The 23,111-nt window shown below is 37.2% G+C and overlaps 2 protein-coding genes across 3 annotated transcripts; one reads left to right on the top strand and one right to left on the bottom strand.

Annotated features, from left to right (window-relative positions):
• Positions 1–810: 810 nt before the first annotated feature.
• Positions 811–6,854, bottom strand: LOC111323858 (uncharacterized). Its single transcript, XM_022927301.2, has 9 exons — positions 6,717–6,854; positions 5,835–6,069; positions 5,194–5,415; positions 4,042–4,206; positions 3,597–3,768; positions 3,075–3,277; positions 2,548–2,767; positions 1,994–2,253; positions 811–1,384 (listed from the first exon to the last, which is right to left on the bottom strand). Exons 1-9 carry the CDS (start codon positions 6,764–6,766, stop codon positions 1,235–1,237), a joined length of 1,677 nt encoding a protein of 558 aa, XP_022783036.2. The 5' UTR covers positions 6,767–6,854; the 3' UTR covers positions 811–1,234.
• Positions 6,855–7,080: 226 nt separating this feature from the next.
• Positions 7,081–22,529, top strand: LOC111323857 (transportin-1). 2 transcript variants are annotated; one of them, XM_022927299.2, is made up of 25 exons: positions 7,081–7,215; positions 7,379–7,454; positions 7,606–7,862; positions 8,915–9,048; positions 9,153–9,234; positions 10,792–10,914; positions 11,046–11,164; positions 11,625–11,685; positions 11,800–11,910; positions 12,393–12,453; positions 12,627–12,779; positions 13,122–13,195; positions 13,282–13,380; positions 13,506–13,558; positions 14,112–14,208; positions 14,542–14,811; positions 14,892–15,050; positions 15,247–15,334; positions 15,471–15,569; positions 15,914–16,009; positions 16,799–16,874; positions 17,577–17,676; positions 17,787–17,861; positions 17,952–18,080; positions 18,499–22,529. In XM_022927299.2, the coding sequence occupies exons 1-24, from the start codon at positions 7,117–7,119 to the stop codon at positions 18,057–18,059; spliced, it is 2,670 nt and encodes an 889-aa protein (XP_022783034.1). In that variant the 5' UTR covers positions 7,081–7,116; the 3' UTR covers positions 18,060–18,080; positions 18,499–22,529. The 2 variants fall into 2 exon arrangements, 1 of the variants encoding a protein (XP_022783034.1); XR_015993410.1 differs by lacking the exons at positions 16,799–16,874; positions 18,499–22,529 and having other exon boundaries at positions 17,952–18,015.
• Positions 22,530–23,111: the final 582 nt, after the last annotated feature.

Below are 23,111 nucleotides of genomic sequence, written 5' to 3'. Positions count from 1 at the left end.
CGCTAAAAACACAGAAACCAACGGATTTTCCGACGGCATAAATTGCGGACGCCGTAAGATCGATGTTTTGTTTTGTACAATTAAAGTAATGATTTCCTAACCTGAGAAATCTAATACCTGTGACCTATCCTTTCAAAAAGAAGTTGAATTGCCAGTCCTCTTTCATTTAAAAAGTGACGATAGATGTTTCCTTAACACAATTTACTATTATTAGTAAAGATGCAAATTATACCCTTTCTTAAGACGTCCCACAAAGGAATTTTTACAGGTTAGATTCGGCTGCTATCGCGATGAAAGGTGTTAATGTTTGAGCAACACAGTTTTGATTTCAGGCAAAGTAAATGATTCGAAAGTTTACTTGAGAGTCAAGAATCCAAACTTTCATAATGATATCCTCTTTACCTATGACGGTTCGCGATAATCAGGGGCGTAGCTTGATTTTTGTAGAGGCGGGGGAGTGTGAGGGGATTTAAAGTTGCGACTTTCGGCTCACCTTGCATGGAATGGCTAATGCTGCTGCGCCTTCCCTGTAAATCAGCAGTTTTGTATCTGAATGTTATATGCGTTGTATCATGGATATTCTTCGGACTTGTGCGTTTTCTCAAACCTGAATTACAGCATTTTTCAGTTGAATTTGAAAACGCTCTTATAGGGGTGTTCACAGCACCCTAGGAATCCTCCACGTTACACCCCTAGCCTTTTAAAAACAAATTGTTCGTCTTTAGTATTAAAAACTCCTTTTTTGACGGTAGGAAGACGGCACAAGTTTTAAGCTTCTTTACGGAAAGTACAAAGAGCAATCATAGCAACTAAGTTTTAAAAATGAGCTTTGTTAATTTCTGACGTTGCAATCACCCATAACACGGAGAAAGCTAAAACAAAAGAAATAAAAATTAACAAATAAGCAACTAAACAGATCAAAAATTAAAAAACTCAAAAAAGAAAGAGAGACGAATTTGCAATCCGAAGCAATGGACACAATGAACGCCATGTCACAGCAACCCAGTGGCCAAAAAGTACTTTTTCTAAAAGTATCAAGACTGGATTCTCTCAGTGAAAATTGTTCAATTAAGGTAAAATCTTCTTCTGTTCCTCCGTGAACATTACCGAGACTTGTAATTTTTCTGTTTTTTTTTTTTTCGCTTTAAACAAATGATATAGAAAGTAACATATAACTAAGCTGAAAGAAAACTTTAGAGCTGGAAGTTGTTCCGTCTTTTCCAAAGCTCATCCTCTATATATTGCGGTTATGCATTGTTAGAAAATCTTGAACCTGATAAACAAACTGGAGAAACTCAGGCAGTTTGGAGGCGATCATTTCCGGTTCCCAGTCTTTACCAGCGAGAGCACGGTCCCACTCTTCTCGACCAAGGTGGAGATCAGTCTGAAAACAAGAAAATACGTGAAACGATATATGCGCATCAAAATATGTAATAACTACATATAAAAATTCTTCATTCTATAAGTCATCACCGTTCAGCACAAATGGGCTGCGCGTCTCAGTAAAAGTACATATATGGACATCTCTTCGATTTGAATGCGTAAATCAGTCGTCGCCAGCAGAGTATAAATGCCGGGGCTGGGGAGACTATAAAAAACTGACCGCCAATTAACTGTCAGTGAGGGGGGGGGGGGAAGGGGGGTCATAGGAATATTAGAAAGGGAGCAGGGAGATCAGGGATTGCGACACAATCAAAATCTTCCAAATCCCCCACCCCCCCCCCACACACACACACACACACACACACACACACACACACACACACACACACACACACACCACCACCACCACCACCTCCCAGGCGATAAACAATAGCCAGTCCCAAGGGATAATTACTAATGAGATCTTGGGGGTAAAAGGGTGAATGGGAAAAAGGTGCTACTTGAATTATCACTGTATTCCGGGGCTGTACGCATTGGCAATTTCGACCTTAATGGTTTCCTTATGACAAGATTAAACATCAAGCGAGGAATATTCTTAATCCGTTCTTACTGTTTCTCTGTTCTGCTCCCCTCTGACGTCACTACACCAAGTGCTTTCTTCAGAAATTATCAAAGTGAATCCTTCTCGTGGTTCATACAGTGTTCGACGGGAGCAGCGCATATGATTGAATAAAAATCCCGTCGGTAGCTCTTTTTTAGGCACATGCAATCCATCAGTTACTGTAAATGTTAACTTCCTGGACAGAAAATCAGCTAATGCCTTTGCTTGTTCTGCTTCATCTCTACTGTTATTTAATTCAATGGCTGTACCTAAAATTATTTATCAGACAAAAGGAAAATTATGGGAATCCAATGAGAAAATTATTCGTTGAAATCGGACGAAAAAGACAACTGCTGTATCATGACGTACCTTCTTGATCTAAGGGGGTAGAGGTGGGGTCATCTCATGAATGCTTATTGGGTGTTTAGTGCATATGATTGGTTGGAAGAAAAGAATTGGTGATTCTTCTTCTTTCGAAAAGCGTCTTTGTTCTCACCACTTTTGAGACAACCTTAAAATCATCACTCAAACTAACAAGAGGACAAGGAAAACGGGAAACTCACATGTTTTAGGTCTTATCATGAGCCTGCAATCGACTTGGCAGCCGGGAAAAATTATGTCAGCCTGGAGATATTTTTGCGATGGCAGAACCAACCATCCTCGACATCGTGATCTGGTAAATTCATCTTCGAAATGAAGTTCTTCCACAACATGTTTGATGTCACTGAAAGGAATTGGAATTTCTTCTAGTTTTGTTTGCACATCTTGGTTTGCAACCCACACCTAATGGAAGCAAGAAGGGCATTTAGCCTCATGCTTATTAACCGACAATTTCAATATGCTATTGTTGGCGGAGTTTCATCTGCCTTTGTTGCCCATTCCTCTTCCGCGCGTTGTTAAATGACACCTTATTACCTTTGTTACCTGCGCTGGCCCAGGCCCCAAGCTAAGACGCTCTTCAAGTTCTAGCGATCTAAATTGCAAGTTCATCAAAGAAGGGCCTTAAATAGAATTATATTTAGAGCAGAAAATTTTGACTCCGTAACGTACCCGATATACCTTCGGATAATATTCTTTAAAGTAAACTTACCTTACATCTTAGTGATCTGCCTTGAGGTGTAATAAAACTTAGATCGTATCTTGACATATAATCCTCGTCTGTCTTTGGTGAACCAAACGTCTCCTGTAGCAAGTGTTGGCTGATTTGCACACCTTCCTTGAACGCAAGGCGCCAATTCCTTTTCTTGAGCTTGTCAACTGCTTCCTGAATATCCCATGTTTCTCCAACATCCGCTATTTATATTTAGTTAATTATTATTTAAAATAACGGACAATAAAGAGTTACAGAAAACAAAAAGGCGTGACCTTGCGGCCTTTTATCCGACTCAAAAGACAACAGGGAATGACAAAACGACTTGAAATTGCATGTTAAGAGTTGAGACGAAACGAAACTGAAACAATCTGTATGGTTCGTTTTCGACAAGTCACGAGCGTCATCGTACAGCGAAGCGGTTTACTATGGGTGTGTACTGATTACAACTGACACCGTCATGGAAGTGAATACTTACACGATATTAAATTTTATTTACTCTGATTGTTATTTAGTTCTCACCTTCATCAGGGTCTCGGATGATAACGGTCCCGATGTGACACCACAAATCTGCTTCGTGAAATTTGTTTGACTCAATTCCACGTTTGATCTTGTGTAAACATTCAAGTGCATTTGCTACAAGGTCGTTTTGATAGCTTGGAACGGTTTCGCCTCGACCACATGCTCCTTGAAACTGAAAAGATAGAGATCGACTGTAAAAAATTCATGAAAACCTATTCGAATTCTTTCAATTACCGTGGATCACTAAATTCAATATCTCCCGCCATACTTATTGCCCTGTTACTGTAGGACGGTTTTGATCGTTGGGCTATTGCAATGAGTGAATCGTATAGTGAAATTCAGTTTGCTTAGCTCGATCTCAGAAGGAAGCCGAAAAGAGTTTAAATAAATTCTGTGGTACTTCATGTGTGTTCTGACAAAAAGACGAACAGAAATACTAACTAACCAATTCGTGTTCCTCAGACGGTTTCAGCCGGTGTTGTGAATGTGATCCTGGTAACACCATGCGGTCTTCTTCTTCAACTGGCACAAGTTGTAGTTCGCAACCCCCCGGCAGATTTCTGTCGTCAATGTAACAGCACATCTTGTCCGGTTTGACCCTCGCTGAGGCCTGTACATTAAAAATGAAAGAAAAAAATACCGCTTTTTAACAGACGAAGGCAGTTTTTTCCCTAAGCTTAAACTGGCTTCGCGCGAGTCAGAAGTATTTAAGTCGGAAAAAAAGTCGGCCCCGTGGGAACACTGCCTTCTAATAAGGACCTTAAACTGAGAGACGTTTCTCAGACGAAGACGGCAGCCAGTAGTTAATAATTCTTTGCCTCAAGGCTTTTCCAAGATATTTCTTCTGCATTTTTTTGTTTAAAATGCTGTAGAAGGGGCTTATTTGATCTACATTGAGCTTATCACAAGTGTACTACATTTCCAGTCGCCGTGCGCCAATCAAAACCGTCTGTGCTTTATAATTAGATCAACGATTTGTTTTGACACGCGCGGTGAGGACCAAGTTGAGAAAATGGCCTACACGAGTTGTATGTTAAGAGCCTCAGGTGTAAGCAAGGTTTTATACACAGCTTCTCATAATAAAATTCAGGATCAACGCGAATAACTTTCAGCCCTCGTTAGTAGGCATTAGAGATTAGAGAACTGAAGCAAAGCTTTTTTTTGGGACGCGGACGGGAACCGCAAGCCGAAGAACAAAACGTATTCTTGCGTACTTTGACACCAATGTATCGACCGTAAGATCGTCTTTTTAGCAACAAAAACCAAGTTGCGCTGACCAAAAAGGTGTGGCGAGCACCAGCAATGAAAATTTGTAACTTTCGGCTGCCGTCGACTGCGTCTCATAAAAATGTTTGAGCTTAAGCTCCCTATTATTTCCTATCACTACGTGTTTCTTATATAGCAAACTCCTGTCAACCAGGAAAATTACAGTGGTTCGTAAGGGAAGACCTTCTCCGGACTCCATCTACGATAAGCTCCTGTAGTTGGGCCTTTCTTTCTGTTTGCTGCTTTGCTTGTGAGCCATGTTTACTTAGTCGTTCTTACCAGGTGATAAAATTAACAATTTCTTGTGAAAAACAATTAAATGCGTACATACCACTCTTCGTTTCATGAGTAACTCAGCATGCTGTACATTTTTCTTTTTTCCTTTCAGTTCAAAGGAATTATTTCCTCGAGAAAGAACTTTTGCGCCAGTCACTGTGCAAATGTTATGAAGATTGTCTCCTCCCTTTCCTTTCACGAGATTCTCGAATTCACTCGGAATTTTCACAAATTGTCGGGGATATACTTTCCTCCTATTTTTAGTCTGGGCTTCCTCCTTCGAAGGAAAATTAAAATAAAAGAGTATGTTACTTTGGGCTACGGAGATTGTATGTGGTAAAGCTGAAATCAATTAAGGAAATTTACTTTTGGAAGCGATAGAACAAATTAAAACACCCTCGCATCAGTATGGATATTCTCAATACCGTTCTCTATACTTTTCCCTTTTTACAGACGCGGGGAATTTGCTTAAAAAGCAAGAGCTTCTCTAGTTGGCAATCATTTTCTTTATTCTCCTTACCTTTGGGTTTGATTCAAGGGTGATTCTGAATTAAGATGCTAATCACTCCTATGGGGTCAGAGGTCGGTTTCACATTGAAGGTTGCGATGTTTTTCTGTGTTTGATAAAAATCTTTAATTGCATTATTTAAAACAGTTGTTCTTCCTGTGGCCGAATTTCAAATATCATTTACTAACCATTCTTTGATGGATGAGTTGCTTTGCACGTGCGCGTTGCCCTTCATTACCGCTGACTGAAAAGCCACCCTGATTGGTGTCTGAAGTGAGTCGTGCTCCTGACTCCCTCACTATTAGTTTTATCGAACTTCCGTTCGTGCCAATCACAAAACCCATGAGATCCTTTGGAACTGCCACGAAGTCGCAGATTTCTCTAGTGATTTTTCCTCGGCGATGCTCGTTAGTTACCCCATACCTACGACATAAAGTATTATAGCATTACATGTTGGGCCTTATGCGCAACAGAGCACAAAGAAGACTGATGATAGTGATGATTACATGTTGACAAATGTCAACAAGCTGATGATGAACAGAGGAAAGAAATTTATTCAGCGTTTATTTTCGTGATACTCCACTCACGAGCCCTTCTCTCTACAGAGAGCCCCATGATGGGAGTGAGGTTAATTATTGGTGATGAGAGGGGAGGGGAGGGAAGGGGAGTTTAGTAGAATTAGAAACAGGGTAGCTTCCTCGCTGACTCATCCTCGCGCTTCGCTCTCAAAGAAACAGCATAGGGTCTGCACGTACGGTCAGAGAAGGGGAAGAGATAGGATGAGGAAGGTCTTGAATTATTACTGTCAAAGATATAAACCGCTCCTCAGATGTTCGTCTTACGCTCGGGCTACGAAGCGAACGGCTTTCGATCTCCTCTATGTAAAGGCTAAAATATTCCGAAAAAATTAAGCACCGACATCTACAGATCTAAAGCAATAGTAGTGCTTGAATTTTAAGAAATACGAAGCCACAACACCGTCATCATTAGCGGCTTCCCTCTGAGTCCATAAAATCTATTTCAACTCCAACTCCAGACAGTTGACCAAGCTAAAATACATCATATCATACCTTTTTTGCCTTGTATCTGATTTCCTGTTAGCGTAAGCACGACTTTCCATTTAGTTGGATTGTTTTCCTGTTTAAAAGCGAACTAATGGGAAAAAATAATTTACGGCTACTAAACCGGAAGTTCTTCCGTGTTTTTCTAAATTCTCGTCACCAGTTTCCTTGCAATATTTTTCGAGGTGGCATCTGGATTTGGGTAAGACTTATGATTTAGATTATATTGACTTATTTCAGTTGACGATTATCAACTCTCAAAGCGACTAACGTGTCGTCTTTTCCGGGTGAGACAGACTTTCAAAATGCAAGCGTTAGGCCGATAGCAGCCGAGCGATACCGAAGACTACCGAAGGTTTGGGGAGTCCGACGAGAAGTGCAGGGGTTGGAGCCGGTGCGAAAAAGCAAAATGGCGTGGCAACCAGACCAGGACGGTTTACAGCAAATTATACAGCTTTTGAAGGAGAGTCAAAGCCCAAATACTGAAGTACAAAGAGCAGTTCAACAAGTATCCTTTAATGTACTTTGTGTAGTGTTTTCTTTGGTTTTCATCTGGAGTAAGACGAGATATAGGACGTAACACAGTTGAAATTTGGCGCGTCACACGTGCTCTCCGGTTGTGTTAACGTCGCTATATTTTTCTTGTATTCCTTAACGGATTTCTTTTTCAGAAACTTGAGTCTCTGAATCAATTTCCTGATTTCAACAATTACCTGATATTCGTTCTTACGAAGCTGAAGAGCGAAGGTTAGTGTGTTTGCCGTGATGTAAGCTAGATGTGTTTTCAAGCTCAGTTCCGGTTGCCGCTCTATCGATCCAAACCTTAATGATTTTCAAGGTCAAGCTGAATTTTCCAATCAATCTGTTACATCTAAATTATGTCTTCTTTGTATTTTAGATGAACCAACTCGTTCACTTTCGGGCTTGATTCTCAAGAACAACGTTAAATCTCATTATCACACTTTCCCTGACCAAGTGAAAGAATTTATTAAGTCGGAATGCCTCGAAGCCATTGGGGATCCTTCACCTCTCATACGAGCTACGATTGGTATCTTGATCACAACTATAGCGGCGAAAGGCGATCTAACAAACTGGCCTCAACTATTGCCAACGTTGTGCCAACTTTTGGACAGCGAGGACTATAATGTCTGCGAGGTGAGCATTGGTTCTCCATGAGATCCAGAGCTGGCAAATATCCAGTGCTGTATTTTTAGAAATTTACATGCGTTTATTTGTCGACGTTTTTCTTGATGAGTAAACTCTCTTGGTTGGTATTTTAGCAGTAGAGTATTTATAACATATCGGGTAGTAATATATTATCAGTGAGATCATCATTAAGTTATTTTGATTTATTATCTCAAATTATTTTTAGTATTGACAGGCTTGTGTGATACAAGTGTTTTGATTTTTTATTTTTAAAATAATTTATTTGTAATGTGTATTGTATAGTAGTGATTGCTGACTACCTGTTGAAATTTTTTAATGCCAGAAGGTTGGAGTTTGCTAATCATGACTCCACTACTTAGCCTCTCTGCGAAGTATGGCAGATATATGTGCAGTTTTTGCCTTTCTTACCATAAATTTCGCACAGCAGAATCACCAAGTTCAGCCATACTCTGCAGACTGGCCACTAGGGTTGTAATTGAACATTCAGTTACCCATTCATTCTTGATGATAAATTAGAATAAAAATCCCATATGTTCTTGAGATTTTCATACATTGCTGGAAATTTAAACAGTTTTATTACCACATCTAAGGTCATGATATTCTTTGTGATGTTACATTGATGGCCGTAATAAAATGACAAGGAAAAAGTTTGAGTTACATTCAGGGATCCTCTGGCTAAATAGCATACATGCAGGTGTTACATGTATCTTCCAATCCTTTTGTAATAGAACAGTGGATATTAGGTCAACTTATTATCGTTAAGAAAGGTAGCTGCATGAAGAAGTGTGTAAGAGATAAAAATATTCTCTATCTGTGAAATAAGAAAATAAATTTTTCAGGTAATGGATATTTATTAAAAAAAATTCTGTTTTCCTTCCTCGCTGATGACCTTCTTTTGTTTTTTTTATAATATGTTTTAAACTGTAGTAATATTATATACGATAGCAAATGAAAATAACTAAATATTACAAGAAAGAATGGGTTTAGCACAGTGGTCATATACGTAAGTGGTTAATTCTCTGTGACTTTATCTTTGGCAGGGAGCATTTGGAGCTCTGCAAAAGATCTGTGAGGATTCTGCTGAGCAACTTGACAGTGATGCTCTCAATAGACCCCTCATCGTATTGATCCCAAAGTTTCTACAATTCTTCCGTCATGCAAGCCCAAAAATAAGGTAAAGAGACTTGTAAGGCATTCACGTTTACTCTAAGTGTAGCTGTCATTTCTCAAGCTTGACAGGGCAGGGCAAATAATTATTCTTTTTCAATTCTTCTGTAGGTCTCACGCTATTGCTTGTGTAAATCAGTTTATTGTTACACGAACACAGGCCCTCATGGTTCATATAGGCACATTTATTGAGGTAGGACTGTCACAGGTTTTACATTGAATATACAGTTTTTACATAGAGTACATGTTCATGTGTGGTTTTGAAATACTAATTGTGACTGGGCACAGGATTTCGTACACAAACGCTTTTCCGTTAAACGGGTAAAAATAAACGGTTTGTAAACGGATAGTAAACGGGTAGTAAGAGTGTTTAAACGGTTTGCATGTCCGTTTAAACAAATAGTCCAAAGCGTTAAACGGTAGAGCAAAGTCCAAAAACGGATTCTGTAAACCGTTAAACGGCCGAGAAAAAAAATAACGGATGGCTTAAAACGTTAAATGGTTGAACAACATCTATAATTATTTTATGGATAGCTCAAAACATTATACGGATGGACAAAAACCTTGAACGGATGAGGAGGGCTAAAGAACAGCGGGAAGCCATGCACATATCGATCAGAAACCGTTGCGAACAATTATACGAATTGTTCATGCGGAACACTGACATTTCATGCTAATAATATTCGACTGACAACAATAGAAAACTAAGTAAAATTAAATTACTAGCCTGCAATTAAGCTATCCACTGGCGAGTGAAGTGAGCCGAGAGCAAGTCTCGCCCTGGAGAGCTCGCAATGCATTTGAAAATTTGCATAAGCAGAGGAAGCAACCTGTCAATCATACCATGTGGACTGAACATTCTCGACAGAAGGAAAATAGAATTGAGAAGCAAAGTCGTTTTTTTTTCATGTTCCTACATTGTTTCTTCTACGTATTGACTGAAATGAAAACGCACTATCAAGTGAAAAACGTTAAGAAATGCCGCTGATTTTGTAGATTTCACCGTCGGTTAATCGAAACAATTTTGCATACGCATGTAACAAAACTTCCATCTAGCATTCGATTTCGTAAAGTAATTTGTAATTACAGCTTTTATAAAGCAAAATCTGTTTCCTTTCAATCGATGGAAATAACAGATGAGAAACTCGATAGCCACAGATTTTGTAAATTTTGCTGTACACGTCAATCGAAATAAATTTGCGTAATCATGAAAATAAATCTTGCTCTCCTCGTTAAACGGATGCAAGTAACCATTAAACGGATGTATTTCATGTTAAACGGATAGGTTAACTGTTTAAACGTTTTGTCGAAAACGTTCAACGGATGAGCAAAGCGTTTAAACGGATGAAGAAAGCGTTTAAACGCTTTAATGATCCGTTTTAAACGGATAGTAAACGGATTGATTCGTTAAACGGTAAAGCGTTAGTGTACGAAATCCTGTGCCTGGTCACAATTAACCATAGACAGGCATTTGGAGAACATCTCAAAGTTATGCTCATAGATGATTCTATTTTTTAAAACAGTTACTCTTAAATTGTTTATTGAAACATCAAATTCTGAAACTTTTTTCTTGATCTTAGGTATTGTTGAGTTATTCTGATAATGGGATTGATATGGTCAGGTTCATCCATTATAGACTTTGTAAATCCCTCTTAGGATTTACAAAGAAAGCTTCTCTTACATGTACAAAGAATGTACTACTAGTGCTGGTACAAAAGTATTTATCTAAGAAAATGTTTTTTTATCATAGAATCTGTTTGCGCTTGCGGGAGATGAAGACCCAGAAGTAAGAAAGAATGTTTGCAGAGCCCTTGTTATGCTTTTGGAAGTCAGAGCAGACCAATTAATTCCACACATGAATAACATTGTAGAGGTCAGTATTTAATCAGTTTATTTACTCTGTAGTAGGGTTGATATCCTTTAGTTAGAGTATACATTGTATCTTAGCTGATATGAGATGAATGCAATGTAAGGTGAAATGCTTTTTCTACAAATATTTTTCAGTACATGCTGATGAGGACACAAGACAAAGATGAAAATGTATCACTTGAAGCTTGTGAGTTTTGGTTAACACTGGCAGAACAGCCTATCTGTAAAGAGGCTCTTAGCCCACACCTTCATAGGTATAGCAACAAGCATTTTAACATATTTCTGTCATGACTCAGTAGTTCGTACAACAAACAGTACGTACATTTTCGCAGGCGTGACATGTGAGCTGTGCTGTTAGTGCTCAAGTAGGGCTGCTGATAATCAATTATGTTTGAGCATTTTGTTTTAGCTTTGATGAGGGAAACATTTTTGTCTTACAAGTAATACTCGCTGTATTTGAAGGATGTGTTGCCCTTAATAATCCTCACTTTGATTTTCACTAATTCATGAACCTCTCTAGAAAAGTCATCTTGAACAACAGTTAGTTGCTGTAGGTCTTTCCTAGTGTGACTCAAGGTTCAAATGTATTGTGTAGAGGTGGAAATTTTCACACCTCTCATGTTTACAGAAAGGTTGAAGTGAGAAACTTAGAGAAACTGACAATGATTTGTCCTTAATATTTCCTTTAAGATTTGTCCTTTCCTAAAATTGCAGGCTTGTTCCGATACTAGTAAATGGTATGAGGTATTCAGAGATTGACTTGATTCTACTGAAGGTGAGTTGTTATTGTGTGCATGATTCTTTTGCTTTCATGTATTTCATTATTTGTTCATTTGATTTACTGAATGAGGAAAGTACAGACATTTGTTCATTTTGTTTCCTTGTTCAGGCTGATAATGAAGATGATGAGTCTGTTCCAGACAGTGAGCAGGATATCAGACCAAGATTTCATAAATCCAAGACGCACAGCCAGCAGCATGAAGCAGATGGCGAAGTTGATGTAAGATCTTGGCAAATGTGGAGAACTGTCTGCCTGGAAATAATAATAATGATAATTTTAAAACAAAAGGGTGACACTAAACAGTTACAAAGTGATAAACTTGTGGCCCTCAAATTCAAGAAAATTGAAAGTAAACATTGTAAATAAACATGGACAAAGTGTTTAAGAACTGCAACTGGCTGGAGGCAGGTCAGTTGGCTATATACAAAGTGCAGCCAAGAAGTTGAACTTGGCCCAACTGAAAAAAAGGAGAGTAATGGGGTGGAGGACCCGAACCTGGGACCACCAGATTACAAGACCAACCCCCAAACAGTCTCAGAACATGTACTGATTTGGACTATAATTCCATCGAGAAGGTTTTGTGTTCAAGCTTCCAAACTCTTAATCAAGTCCTTGTTTTATATGAAAGCCAGTTGACTCAGAGCATCCTCAATATAAAACCAAAGTGTCACCACATAGTTTTTTTTTTGTTTTTTTTTCAGGGGGACAGTGATGGAGATGATGATGATATGGATGATGATACTCTTTCAGACTGGAACTTACGTAAGTGGTTTGGAACTGATAGCACTTACATTTTAGGGCTGTGTATGTTTGTTTTTGTTATTTTCATTGGTAAACAACACATGATATAAATTTTTGTCTTTTTTCTCTCTCTCTCTCTCTCTCTCTCTCTCTCTTTTTTTTTTTTTTTTTTTTTTTTTTTTTTTCGTTTGTAGGTAAATGCTCTGCAGCTGCCTTGGATGTTTTGGCTAATGTGTTCCGTGATGATCTTTTACCAGTTCTTCTTCCAATCTTAAAGGAAACACTCTTCCATCCTGACTGGGAGGCAAAAGAGTCGGGAATCCTTGTGCTAGGGGCCATTGCAGAAGGTTACTTGATCTTATTAACAATGTGATACAACTGAACACATTTTGAGCTGTAAATGTATATGCAAAATGTTATGGTTTCACTCTTTTCGCCCTTTCACACTTGAGATCTGGAAGAGCAAATTTCTCAACTGATTATGTTATCCTGCTCTCTGTGCTGATAAATTGACAAATTATCATGAAAAAAGCAACCAGAGTCATGAAAGGGTCAAGTTCATGTTTATGTTTCATGTTTTTTTTTTTTTGTTTTGTTTTTTTTTTGTTTTTTTGTTTTTTTTTTTAAGGTTCTTGAAGCTAGTATATGATAGTAACTGCATGCTGATGAATATTTGTGTTATTCTCTAGGTTGTATAACTGGTATCTCTCCTCACCTGCCAGAGCTAATTCCTTTCCTGATAAATTCTCTTTCTGAGAAAAGGGTGAGTGAGATTAAATTAACATTTATTGGTTTCAAGGAACAGAAATTGCTATGTATGCATTACCTGTTTATGTGGCTTTGTTTTAGGCACTGGTGCGCTCTATCACATGCTGGACCCTGAGTCGTTATGCACACTGGGTTGTTAGTCAGCCTCATGAAGCATACCTTCAACGTCTCATGACAGAGGTAAGCATTGTAGGTGCTACAGTTTTATTTTGGGGACAATAGCCATGTATGCTGCATTTCTACCACCATGACACTATGTGCATGTATTTTTGTAGCTCTAATTCTACAAAATTCTTCAACTTTAGCTCCTGAAACGGATTTTGGATAGTAACAAGAGGGTTCAAGAAGCAGCATGCAGGTACCACCATTCTTTAGAATCATCATATTGTCCACATTAATAATACATTTTCAAGCAAACTTTTGTGACAATCCTGCAACAAAAGCTTTAAAGTATATGTAGAAGTTCTTGTTTTTGAAACTGCTTCATACATGTACAATGCACATGTTGTTATGTAATAGCAGGCATAGCCTTGTCATGGTGTAGCAAAATGGTTTGAGAATATTTGAACAAAAAGTGCTTGAACATACCAGTAAGTTGATATTGATGATACCCATTGCATTCCCAAAACTGAGCGCTTACACATACTACAAAGTTATGAAATACTAGCCACTAGGTTTTCTCCAGATCTGCAATAGCAGACCATTGGGAAAAGTACTGCTCCGAGCATTTCAGAGATGTTTATGCTATCACTTACACATTGTCACTTTTTCCAAACACAGCTGATTTAAAATTCTACACACACGGTTGATTGTGAGTGTCCAAAAGCTAGGACATGTACAAAGGTGTCTTTTTTTTTTTTGTCATTCACTGTGCATATTTTTAATTTACTTGTGATCTGACATTTTCATAGTGCCTTTGCCACTTTGGAGGAAGAAGCTTGTACTGAACTTGTTCCGTATCTTAGCTTCATTCTAGAGACACTGGTGTTTGCCTTCAACAAGTATCAGGTTTGTTGCAGCTAAAGCCAAACCTCTGCTAAAAAAACAAACAAACCAATCGAAATAAAAAACAGTATTTTAATGATTATTAACAGGTTTGTAATTGGGTAATAAGCATTTGGGAAATGGAGAACCGAACAGATAGTTGTTGTTTTGTTACCTTTAATGTGATTGTACATATACAGTACAATTATTGAATAAGTATCCACATAACCTCGTTGATTTAAAAGTTACTTGGTCTTCTTGTGTTGTTTTGTTTTCCAAGTCTCCATTTGCTTCTGATTTGATCATTTCTGCTTGAAAAATTCAATAATCTAATACCTTTCCTCTTTTGCTTTATAGCACAAAAACCTTCTTATATTGTATGATGCAATTGGTACACTAGCTGACTCAGTGGGTCACCACCTCAACAAGCCTGAGTTTATCAATATGTTGATGCCACCCCTTATTCAGAAGTGGAACCAGCTGAAAGATGAGGACAAAGACCTTTTTCCACTCTTAGAGTGTTTGTCCTCTGTAGCTACAGCTTTACGTTCTGGCTTTTTTCCATATGCTGAACCTGTATTCCAGAGATGTGTGTCATTAGTGGAACAAACTCTAACTCAAAGCGTGGTAGGTACATGTATACAACTTAAGAATGAGAATAGATTACCACATTCTCCCATTGTTCTGAATGAAAAATTTTTTTTCAGGCATCTCAAACTCATCCAGAGCAGTTTGAACCTCCAGACAAGGATTTCATGATTGTTGCTCTAGATCTTCTGAGTGGATTGGCTGAGGGACTGGAGGGGCAAATTGAACAGTTTATCATTAGGAGCAACACCATGACCCTTCTTTACCAATGTATGCAGGTATGTCAGTGAATGTACATGTTTATGCACAATGTACAGTGTAAATGCCTAAGGTTATCATTGGAGCCAAAGAAGGTGCAGTACTTGTTTTTGCTGAAAATAACTTAAAAGTTCCTTGCTTGGGGTCTTTCTTTGCATTGCACATTTTGTAGTTTGAAAGATCTTTAGAGTATTTCTTTACTGTTTCTGTCTCTAGGACAAAATGCCTGAAGTGAGACAAAGTTCTTTTGCATTGCTGGGAGACTTGACTAAAGCTTGCTTCCAACACGTCAAACCCTGCATTGGTATGTATACTTTTCAGCCATGGTCATACCTTCAACAGTTTCTCTACTTCACCTTTTTATTTGTATTTATTGTTGACATATCAAGGCGATAGCTAGTCTTCATCATCTTGAACTTGATAATAATGTTAAACTGTAGGTGACTTCCTGCCAATCTTGGGCCAGAATCTCAATCCAGAATTTATTTCGGTTTGCAACAATGCTACATGGGCAATTGGAGAAATATCTGTGCAGTTAGGTAAGATGCAGTCATTGTATGGCCTGGTATTTGCATGTATACTGTAATATATTTTCCCTTCTACTACAAGACCATGTTTTTTTTTTGTTTGTTTTTTTTGTTTTTGTTTTTTTTCATACTTCCATTGTCACCTTTACATTTGTCTGGTAGCATGTACTATGATTGACTGTTTGTTCATGTATTCCTCCCTTTACTTTTCTGTTCTTTTTTCCCATTCCTCAACTTTCTTTCTTCTTTCTCTGAATCCCACTTCTTTCCCTCCCACCATTTTTCTCTGTCCTTTCATAAACTCATTGTTTCCATTGTCATTATAAAACCTGAATCTTCTTTCACTTTTGTAATAGGATCAGATATGAAGCAGTATATCAACTTGGTCCTACAGCAACTCATTACAATCATTAACAGACCACATACTCCAAAGACGCTGCAAGAAAACACAGGTTATTATCATTGTTATTGCAGAGGCTTGGTAACTTCAATCACTGGCTTTAACCCTTTCACTCTCAGAGATGACCAAAATGAATTTCTATTTACAATATCAATACATCTCCTTACAGAAGGATGATCAGAAGTGGGAAAAAAAATATTTTCTAGGGGACAAATATATACCAAATAGTCTAGAGAATTAATATCTAGATCTTGGGAATGAAAGGGTAAGGCTAATTTTTTTGGCATTGTGGTCTTTTCCTCTCCCCCACCCTTCCCCCATTTTCTCTCTTCCCTTTGGCTCAAGTGAGTAAATATAGGAATATTATTATGAAGGGGTTTCTGAGTAATGGTGAATAGGTTGTCTGTGGCCCTGACCTTTAACATCAAACTGTGTATTTTGTGTTTTTATTGATAATTAAAACTGTATTTAGCCTGTGGTGTTGACAGAGATTTGTATTTTCCTGTGGACTTAAAACAGCTGTCAGTTGTGTCACTAACCATGCATGTTCCTGGAAGATTATACACACACTGCACAACACATGTAAAACATGAATAAGTAACTTTTGAAAGAAGCTCCATGTTGTTGTACTGTTGTCACTTGTCCCTGAAGTTGCTATTAATATGATGTGTCTACAGGTGTATGTTGCAAAATGTATGTCACAACAAGATCTTTTTTCTTTTAACACTCATGGCATCATTGATTCGCTGAGCTAGTTATGCAGCCACTGCATTGATGTTTGTGTAGCGTTGTTCTGATGGCATGAATTTGTTTCTTTTCTTGTTAATGAATGTGTTTTTAGCAATCACAATCGGTCGTCTGGGGTTAGTTTGTCCGCAAGAGGTGGCACCTTTGTTACCGCAGTTTATTCAAAAGTGGTGTGTATTGGTGTTTCTTTTTATTTATGTGTTGCTTTTATTGTGTTTTGTTTGTTCAATTGTTTGTTTTTGATAATGTGGAATTTGGATGTTCTCATTTATGACTTTTTTTGTTCAGTGTTTGTACATGTATGTACTGCAGGATTTCTGACTATTCATTGGCACTCTTTGTCTTGATCTATGTACATTGTGTTAGTCAACATTAACAATGATAAATGGTGCTATTTTGTTTCAAATGGTTAGATCCCTCTTCAAAACCCTTGTAGTATTGATAGATACACGTATTTTGTAACACCACTTTGCTTAGATTCCATTTTTGGTAGAGTAATTCAAAGCCAAGAGAAAACAGTGCTATAGATGGATTTTGAATCTTTTCTTACTGAATTTCTAAATGATCTTTGAAGGACTGATCCAATATTTTTCAATTTTTGTGCCACAAAGATAATCGCCTTTCCTACAATACCAAACAGCTATTAGTTTATATAATAAAGTGATATTGAAATAGTTGTTCTCAAGACAGCCCTTGCTATGACAACCACTTTGAATTTCCTTTGAGAAGTTGTCATGCCTTTGGAAATGCATTTAAAAAAGCAGTTTCTATGTTACAAAGGAGTGAAACTCTAGTGTTACATATCCAGTTTATATCTTTTGTAAGTAGTCCTGTGCTGTTGATCTTCAATATTTGAAACTGTTATTTTTCAGGTGTACTTCCTTGCGGAATATACGAGACAATGAGGAAAAAGACTCTGCCTTCAGAGGTATCTGTAACATGATTGGTATTAACCCTGGTGGAGTTGTTCAGGTAAGGACAGTATACATCTTATTTATAATTACATTGTGCTTTTTAGGGCTCTTACATGCACAACATATATTTAATTTGCCTTTGATGAAGCAACTTGTTTTCCATTTTAGGATTTCATATTCTTTTGTGATGCTGTAGCATCATGGGTAAACCCTGGACCAGACTTAAAGGATATGTTCCTCAAGGTTAGATCACTTTGGATTTTTTGGGGTGGCATACTTTTTCCATGTGATTTGCAGTTAATGTTTTTTTTCTCCTCTAACCTCAATTTGTAGATCCTTCATGGGTTTAAAAACCAGGTTGGTGAAGAAAACTGGAAACGATTTTCCAGTCAGTTTCCTGCAGCTCTGCGAGAGCGTCTTTCCTCTAACTATGGAGTTTGAGGAGATGCTTTGGTAGTCAGGGTGAGTGTAATGAAACCATTGACCTCTTTCAAACATGGCAGATTTCCCTAACATAATTACCCATTGTATTGAATATATTTGTTTGTACCTGTAGCTCTTGGATGATGCTTTAACTCAATAAAACAATTGAATTGTTAGTTCATTGACTTTTCAGGGTAACCAATGACATGTACATGTTTGTCATATAGAAATTGTGAGTGAACCTAAGTGCAACATGCATGTACAGCGCACATTATTTTTCATGTATGTGTATTTTATGCTCTTTGAAAAGAGTGGCAATGGACTGGTAATGAGATTTGCCATCTTTAGTAGGTGTAGATGCAATGGAATAGTTGGCCATATTTATTGGAAATGTTTTTTATTGCACTTTTTTTTAACATTGGATGTTTTTTTTTTTTTTTTTTTTTTCTTTTTTAAGGTGGGATAAGAATACAGGACTTTGTAGTCCTCGCTCAGATCAAGTAACAGTGTCCTAAGTCCATGTCCGTCCTTGTCCATGTTCCCGTACAAGTCTGTGTGAATAGCTAATGGATGTTTCTATGGGCGACAGTGTTGTCATTTAGTGATGAATCTCCCGTTAATGTACGAATTTCAATCATATTACTGGGAGGTGCCTGACCTTTGTGTCAAACTGAAATGATCAATTTAAGTTCATGTAATAATTGGACGTGTGCTTGTGTTGCTGTCATGTGCGTCCTTGTTGTCAGTGACTTGCATTTGTAATGCCAAATGCTGTAATGTGGCAGTGTTGATGGAAGGCTTTCATTTTAATTGTCCCATATTGATAAAAAAAAAAAACCTGCTGGAACCAAGTCCACCTTCTTGGTGCAAAAATGTTTATAACATTTAATGCATAATTAAGTTCTTCTGTTAGCTCTGCAAAGACACCTTTACCCCAATGATCAGTATTTCTCTTAACCCTTTGATAGCATGTCTACATCTGATAACTAAACTCTTTTTCATGTAAATGACAAAGATTCACCCTCTCCTCTCTGTTGTATACTTAGTTTTTAACTGACCTATAATATTGTGTACAATAATATACAATGTGTAGATAGCATAAAGCAGAAAACCTTTATTCCAGGTATATAAATCCCTAGAAAATGTAAAACAAATTGATGAAACTCTGACAACTTTGAATGGTGCCAGTGTGAGAGTAAGTATGGTAGCACCAACAGCAGGCCTGTGGTGTGGTGAGATTTAATTGTTTTGAAAGGTTTCTGCTGGACAGATACCTTTACTTATACCTTGAACATTGGAAAAGTTGCCATATGCATAATTACATTGGAATTGTCTGTTTGATTCCTCTTTGATGTACAAGTAATCTACAATAGCTTAGTTTAGTCCCTTTTAATGTGAAACATGTGGGAAATAAATAGCAGGAATGATTCAACTGAAACCTCATTAGTTAATTCTAAATATCTTGTACTTTTTCCTTTGCTAATGATGATTCACTGGGGTAGTCTTTGCATCGTTTTTGTGCTTGCCAGTCTCTCTCTCTAATTATCCAGCACACTTACGTTTACCCGTCACTTCTAATGTTGCAGTAAGTTTAAATTGGATAACTTATACTGGACAGTTGTGTGTAAAATATGTAAAGCAATGAAGTAATCTCTTGAGTCACCTTCTATGGGTTATCAAAGTAAGCACTGAAACTTCTGACATGGTTTTCTTATTAGAATGATTGTCAAAGAGCTTGTATTTCAATCTCTCTAGAAGGTGACAGATCTTGCAGTGTTTTGCCAGACTTATCAATAGGTTAATGTTTTAGGATGTTATTTTATTGCATTTGGCAATATATATATTTTAATTATCAGAGGAAGAAATTTTAGGAAGGTAATGTTTTATAGTTTTGTATAAGATTGAAGTAACAAAATTGATGTTTAACAGTATTGAATTAAAATAGATTTGAATTCAGTTAAGCCACAGTGTAAATTGTAAGACAAACCTTTTGATCAATTTGTAATTTCTGTCGGGTGGTCTCTGAGAATTTCTTGCTTAGATGATGGGGAGATTGTCATTGTCCATCATGTTACAGTTAAAGTTTTCCTCCATGAATTCTGATTTTTACTGTGCACTTCTTGCTTGTCTTCTGTGTAAAATTTTGCAAGAAATTCCCAGTTGATCAATGTTGTACAAGTTTTAATTTGGTAATAGCTGTGTAAAATGTTCGTAATCAGTATTCAGTTGTAATACACTGTTATACTAATGCCTAAATTTCAAAGAATTCAAATTTCTTTCTTGAAAACTTGAGAAGTGGCTGAAAAGGATGGTTTGAGTAGTAGCTTGTGCAGAATTTTTTCCCCCAGATATGAGCTCACTTTTCTTTAGTAATGTTTATAAAGCATGCACAGTGTAAGCCAGAAGTGATAGGACTGTCAACTTTACATAAACTTATTCACTGAAAATTTTCAACGAACAGCTGTTTAAGGTAACAAAATTAAGTCTTGCTAAATTCTCAATGATTGCAGGTTTTTCTGAGAATTTTTGCTTAAAAGTTTCTTATTTTGCTCTCATTTTCAGATTGCTTTTATTCCTTGCATCTTTTCAGCCATTTGTCTTATTCTTAAATTTTCAAACATAAAGATATTTATTTATTTTGTATGTGGAAAACAAGTTTCAAGATGTGCACAGTTTAATTTTTCTAAGTAATTACAAGTATCATTCTGATGTTGTAGACATCCTTGCTGACAACTCAAATCAACACTTTTTGTCTTACAACAGCTCTAGTGTGAAAATATGTCCAAGTGAGTGAGTGCTATAATTTGTGATGTTTGTGACTACCATTCTACTGCAAGGCAACTAACAAACTTGTGTCAATGTAAATTAGTTTTTTTTCTATCTTGTCAGCTTAATGGATAATGACACAATACACATAAGTGGTAACCAGTTTTCAAAGTAACCATAATAATATTAATAACAATAACCTTATTAAATTGATATTTAAGTTAATGTAATAGTATGTGTTAAATGGGACAATACTTAGGTGTATGTAGCAATACTCAATGTAAGATCTTTATCAGTAAGAACCTTTGTGTGACAAATCAAATGCACTTAACCATTTTAACTCTCAAGGTCTGATGGTTAATTCTCCCTCTAGCTTCTACATATTCTTTCTATATCAGTTAGGAGAATTTATTGTTAGATAAAGAGAATTTTCACTTGATAACTTTGAATATTCTCTTTACCCGTTTGCTGGATAAGGTATGGATATATTATAGGGATGAGCTACATGTTAATCACCTGAGGGAGTTAAAGGGTTGGAAATAATGAATGTGGCAAACTTTTACGTCTGGATTTGTGTATACCTATAACTGTTTTGGATGGTAAACATGTCTGAATTCATTTTCAAATTCTCATGTTTTTCGGAAGGAACCTCTTAGTGAGACTGAAGTCGAAAGGGTCGATGATTTATTATAGATTTACTTTAATTAATTAATGTTAGCTCACCAACATACATTTTTTTGCTAAGTAAGTACCTATGGGGTTGTAAGGAATTCTTGTATCCCACTGCTGCATCAGTGTTTAACAATCGTGTATGCTTAGCATTTTGAACTGAATATTGAGTCCGCCAGTCATGGCTACCAAGTAAGACTTCAGTAAAAGTTTTGAAATGGTATTGTAATAGCATAAATTAGTTATTTTATGGCAATAGTTTCATTACGACCTTATATGTGTGATGAAACTTACAGCTTTTATTCCCACAAGGTTAACCTTTTGACTCTCAAGATCTGACATACTGTCTGCTATACAATACTTACAATGTTCATTTGGAGAATTTGATATTGGATCAACTGATGATTCCCTTATTCGTATTTTTCTTTATTCTCATCACTTGTTTGCTTGATATAGCCCATTTCCGAATTGCCTTTAGCCTCTTTTTCAAAGCGAGTCCTGGTGCTCATCCTTTCGTATGGTAATAAGTTTCATTCACATGCAAATTAAACTCACTTTCATACGGTTGAACACCAGGCCTCGTTTTGAAAAAGAGGCCAAACTTAATTCGGAAATGGCCTATTGTAGTGATATTGTAGGGAGCAATTCTGTCTTGGTCACCTATGGGAGTTGAAGGGTTAAGAGTCTGGTTGCAGATCTAAATTTTTTGTCGTTAGTCTTGAGGAATCAGGAATCTTTTTTTAGATTCGAAAGCTTTGTACTCACGATTGTTATATTGATAGCTTCTGTTTCTCCCCCAAACCAGCTGGTCTGTGTTTGTTTGTTGTGCCGTAAGGAGCTTCAGTGATGTGTTTCTGAATATTTTTGTCATCATTGTCAATGTCGGTTTGATGCATGACAGAGCCAAATGTTATTTCTCCTTATTTAAGTTAATTAATTATTACAATAATTGATGGCGTTTAAAATTGTCAGCGGAAATATTTGTCGAGAATTTTCAGCCTACATGTTCTGGGAAGATACATGTTCTAATAAATGTCAAGTTTTATGTTGTTATTTGGTTGTCAATTGGATTTCTTTTAAGAGAAGGTGAAATGTAGCTGAGTACAGTGACTGATTACATAACTAACAAGTTTCGGCTTGGAACGGAGAAAAATTACCTCAAAGAGCATAACACTCAGCTGACGATTAAACTTAACAAGTCAACAATGGCTTCTCGTGGTCTGTACTCTTATCGAAAACGGTATTCGTCGTGACAATTTTTTTTTTTGTCAAACTGATATCACCCCACTCCGGCGACAATTTCGATTGACCGTCATCAATTGTTTAAAGGGGTTATTTCTCAAGAAACTGTGGTGCTGCGTCGGTGGGAGTAACATGGTAATTTGGTTATATAAAAATTGTAAATTGGCCACCGTAATGCTGACGTTTCGAGCGTTAGCCCTTTGTCAGAGCGGGTTTATGTCGGACTAATTTGATGACCTGCTCCCAGTTGGCTTGTTAGCTCTATTGGTAGAGCGCTGCACTAGTATCGCAGAGGTCAGTGGTTCGAATCCCGCACAGGCCTGAATTTTTTCAGGTCTGATTTTCACTATTGTTTAAATAGTGCTTTACTGCGAGGATCGTGCACAAATACGT

The sequence above is a fragment of the Stylophora pistillata genome, chromosome 11 (genome assembly GCF_964205215.1).
Source record: "Stylophora pistillata chromosome 11, jaStyPist1.2, whole genome shotgun sequence".
Taxonomy (NCBI): Eukaryota; Metazoa; Cnidaria; class Anthozoa; order Scleractinia; family Pocilloporidae; genus Stylophora; species Stylophora pistillata.
This window is presented reverse-complemented; position numbering and strand designations above follow the sequence as displayed.

Excerpts from the sequence above, each read along its gene's own strand:
- LOC111323858 (XM_022927301.2), bottom strand. The coding sequence starts at position 6,766 with ATGGAAAGTCGTGCTTACGCTAACAGGAAATCAGATACAAGGCAAAAA. Across the intron at positions 5,416-5,834 it reads AACTCATCCATCAAAGAATG|GAGGAAGCCCAGACTAAAAA; the intron begins GTTAGTAAATGA and ends TTTCCTTCGAAG. Across the intron at positions 2,254-2,547 it reads CATGATAAGACCTAAAACAT|GTACAGCCATTGAATTAAAT; the intron begins GTGAGTTTCCCG and ends AAATAATTTTAG.
- LOC111323857 (XM_022927299.2), top strand. The coding sequence starts at position 7,117 with ATGGCGTGGCAACCAGACCAGGACGGTTTACAGCAAATTATACAGCTT. Across the intron at positions 7,216-7,378 it reads TACAAAGAGCAGTTCAACAA|AAACTTGAGTCTCTGAATCA; the intron begins GTATCCTTTAAT and ends TTTCTTTTTCAG. Across the intron at positions 7,863-8,914 it reads AGGACTATAATGTCTGCGAG|GGAGCATTTGGAGCTCTGCA; the intron begins GTGAGCATTGGT and ends TATCTTTGGCAG.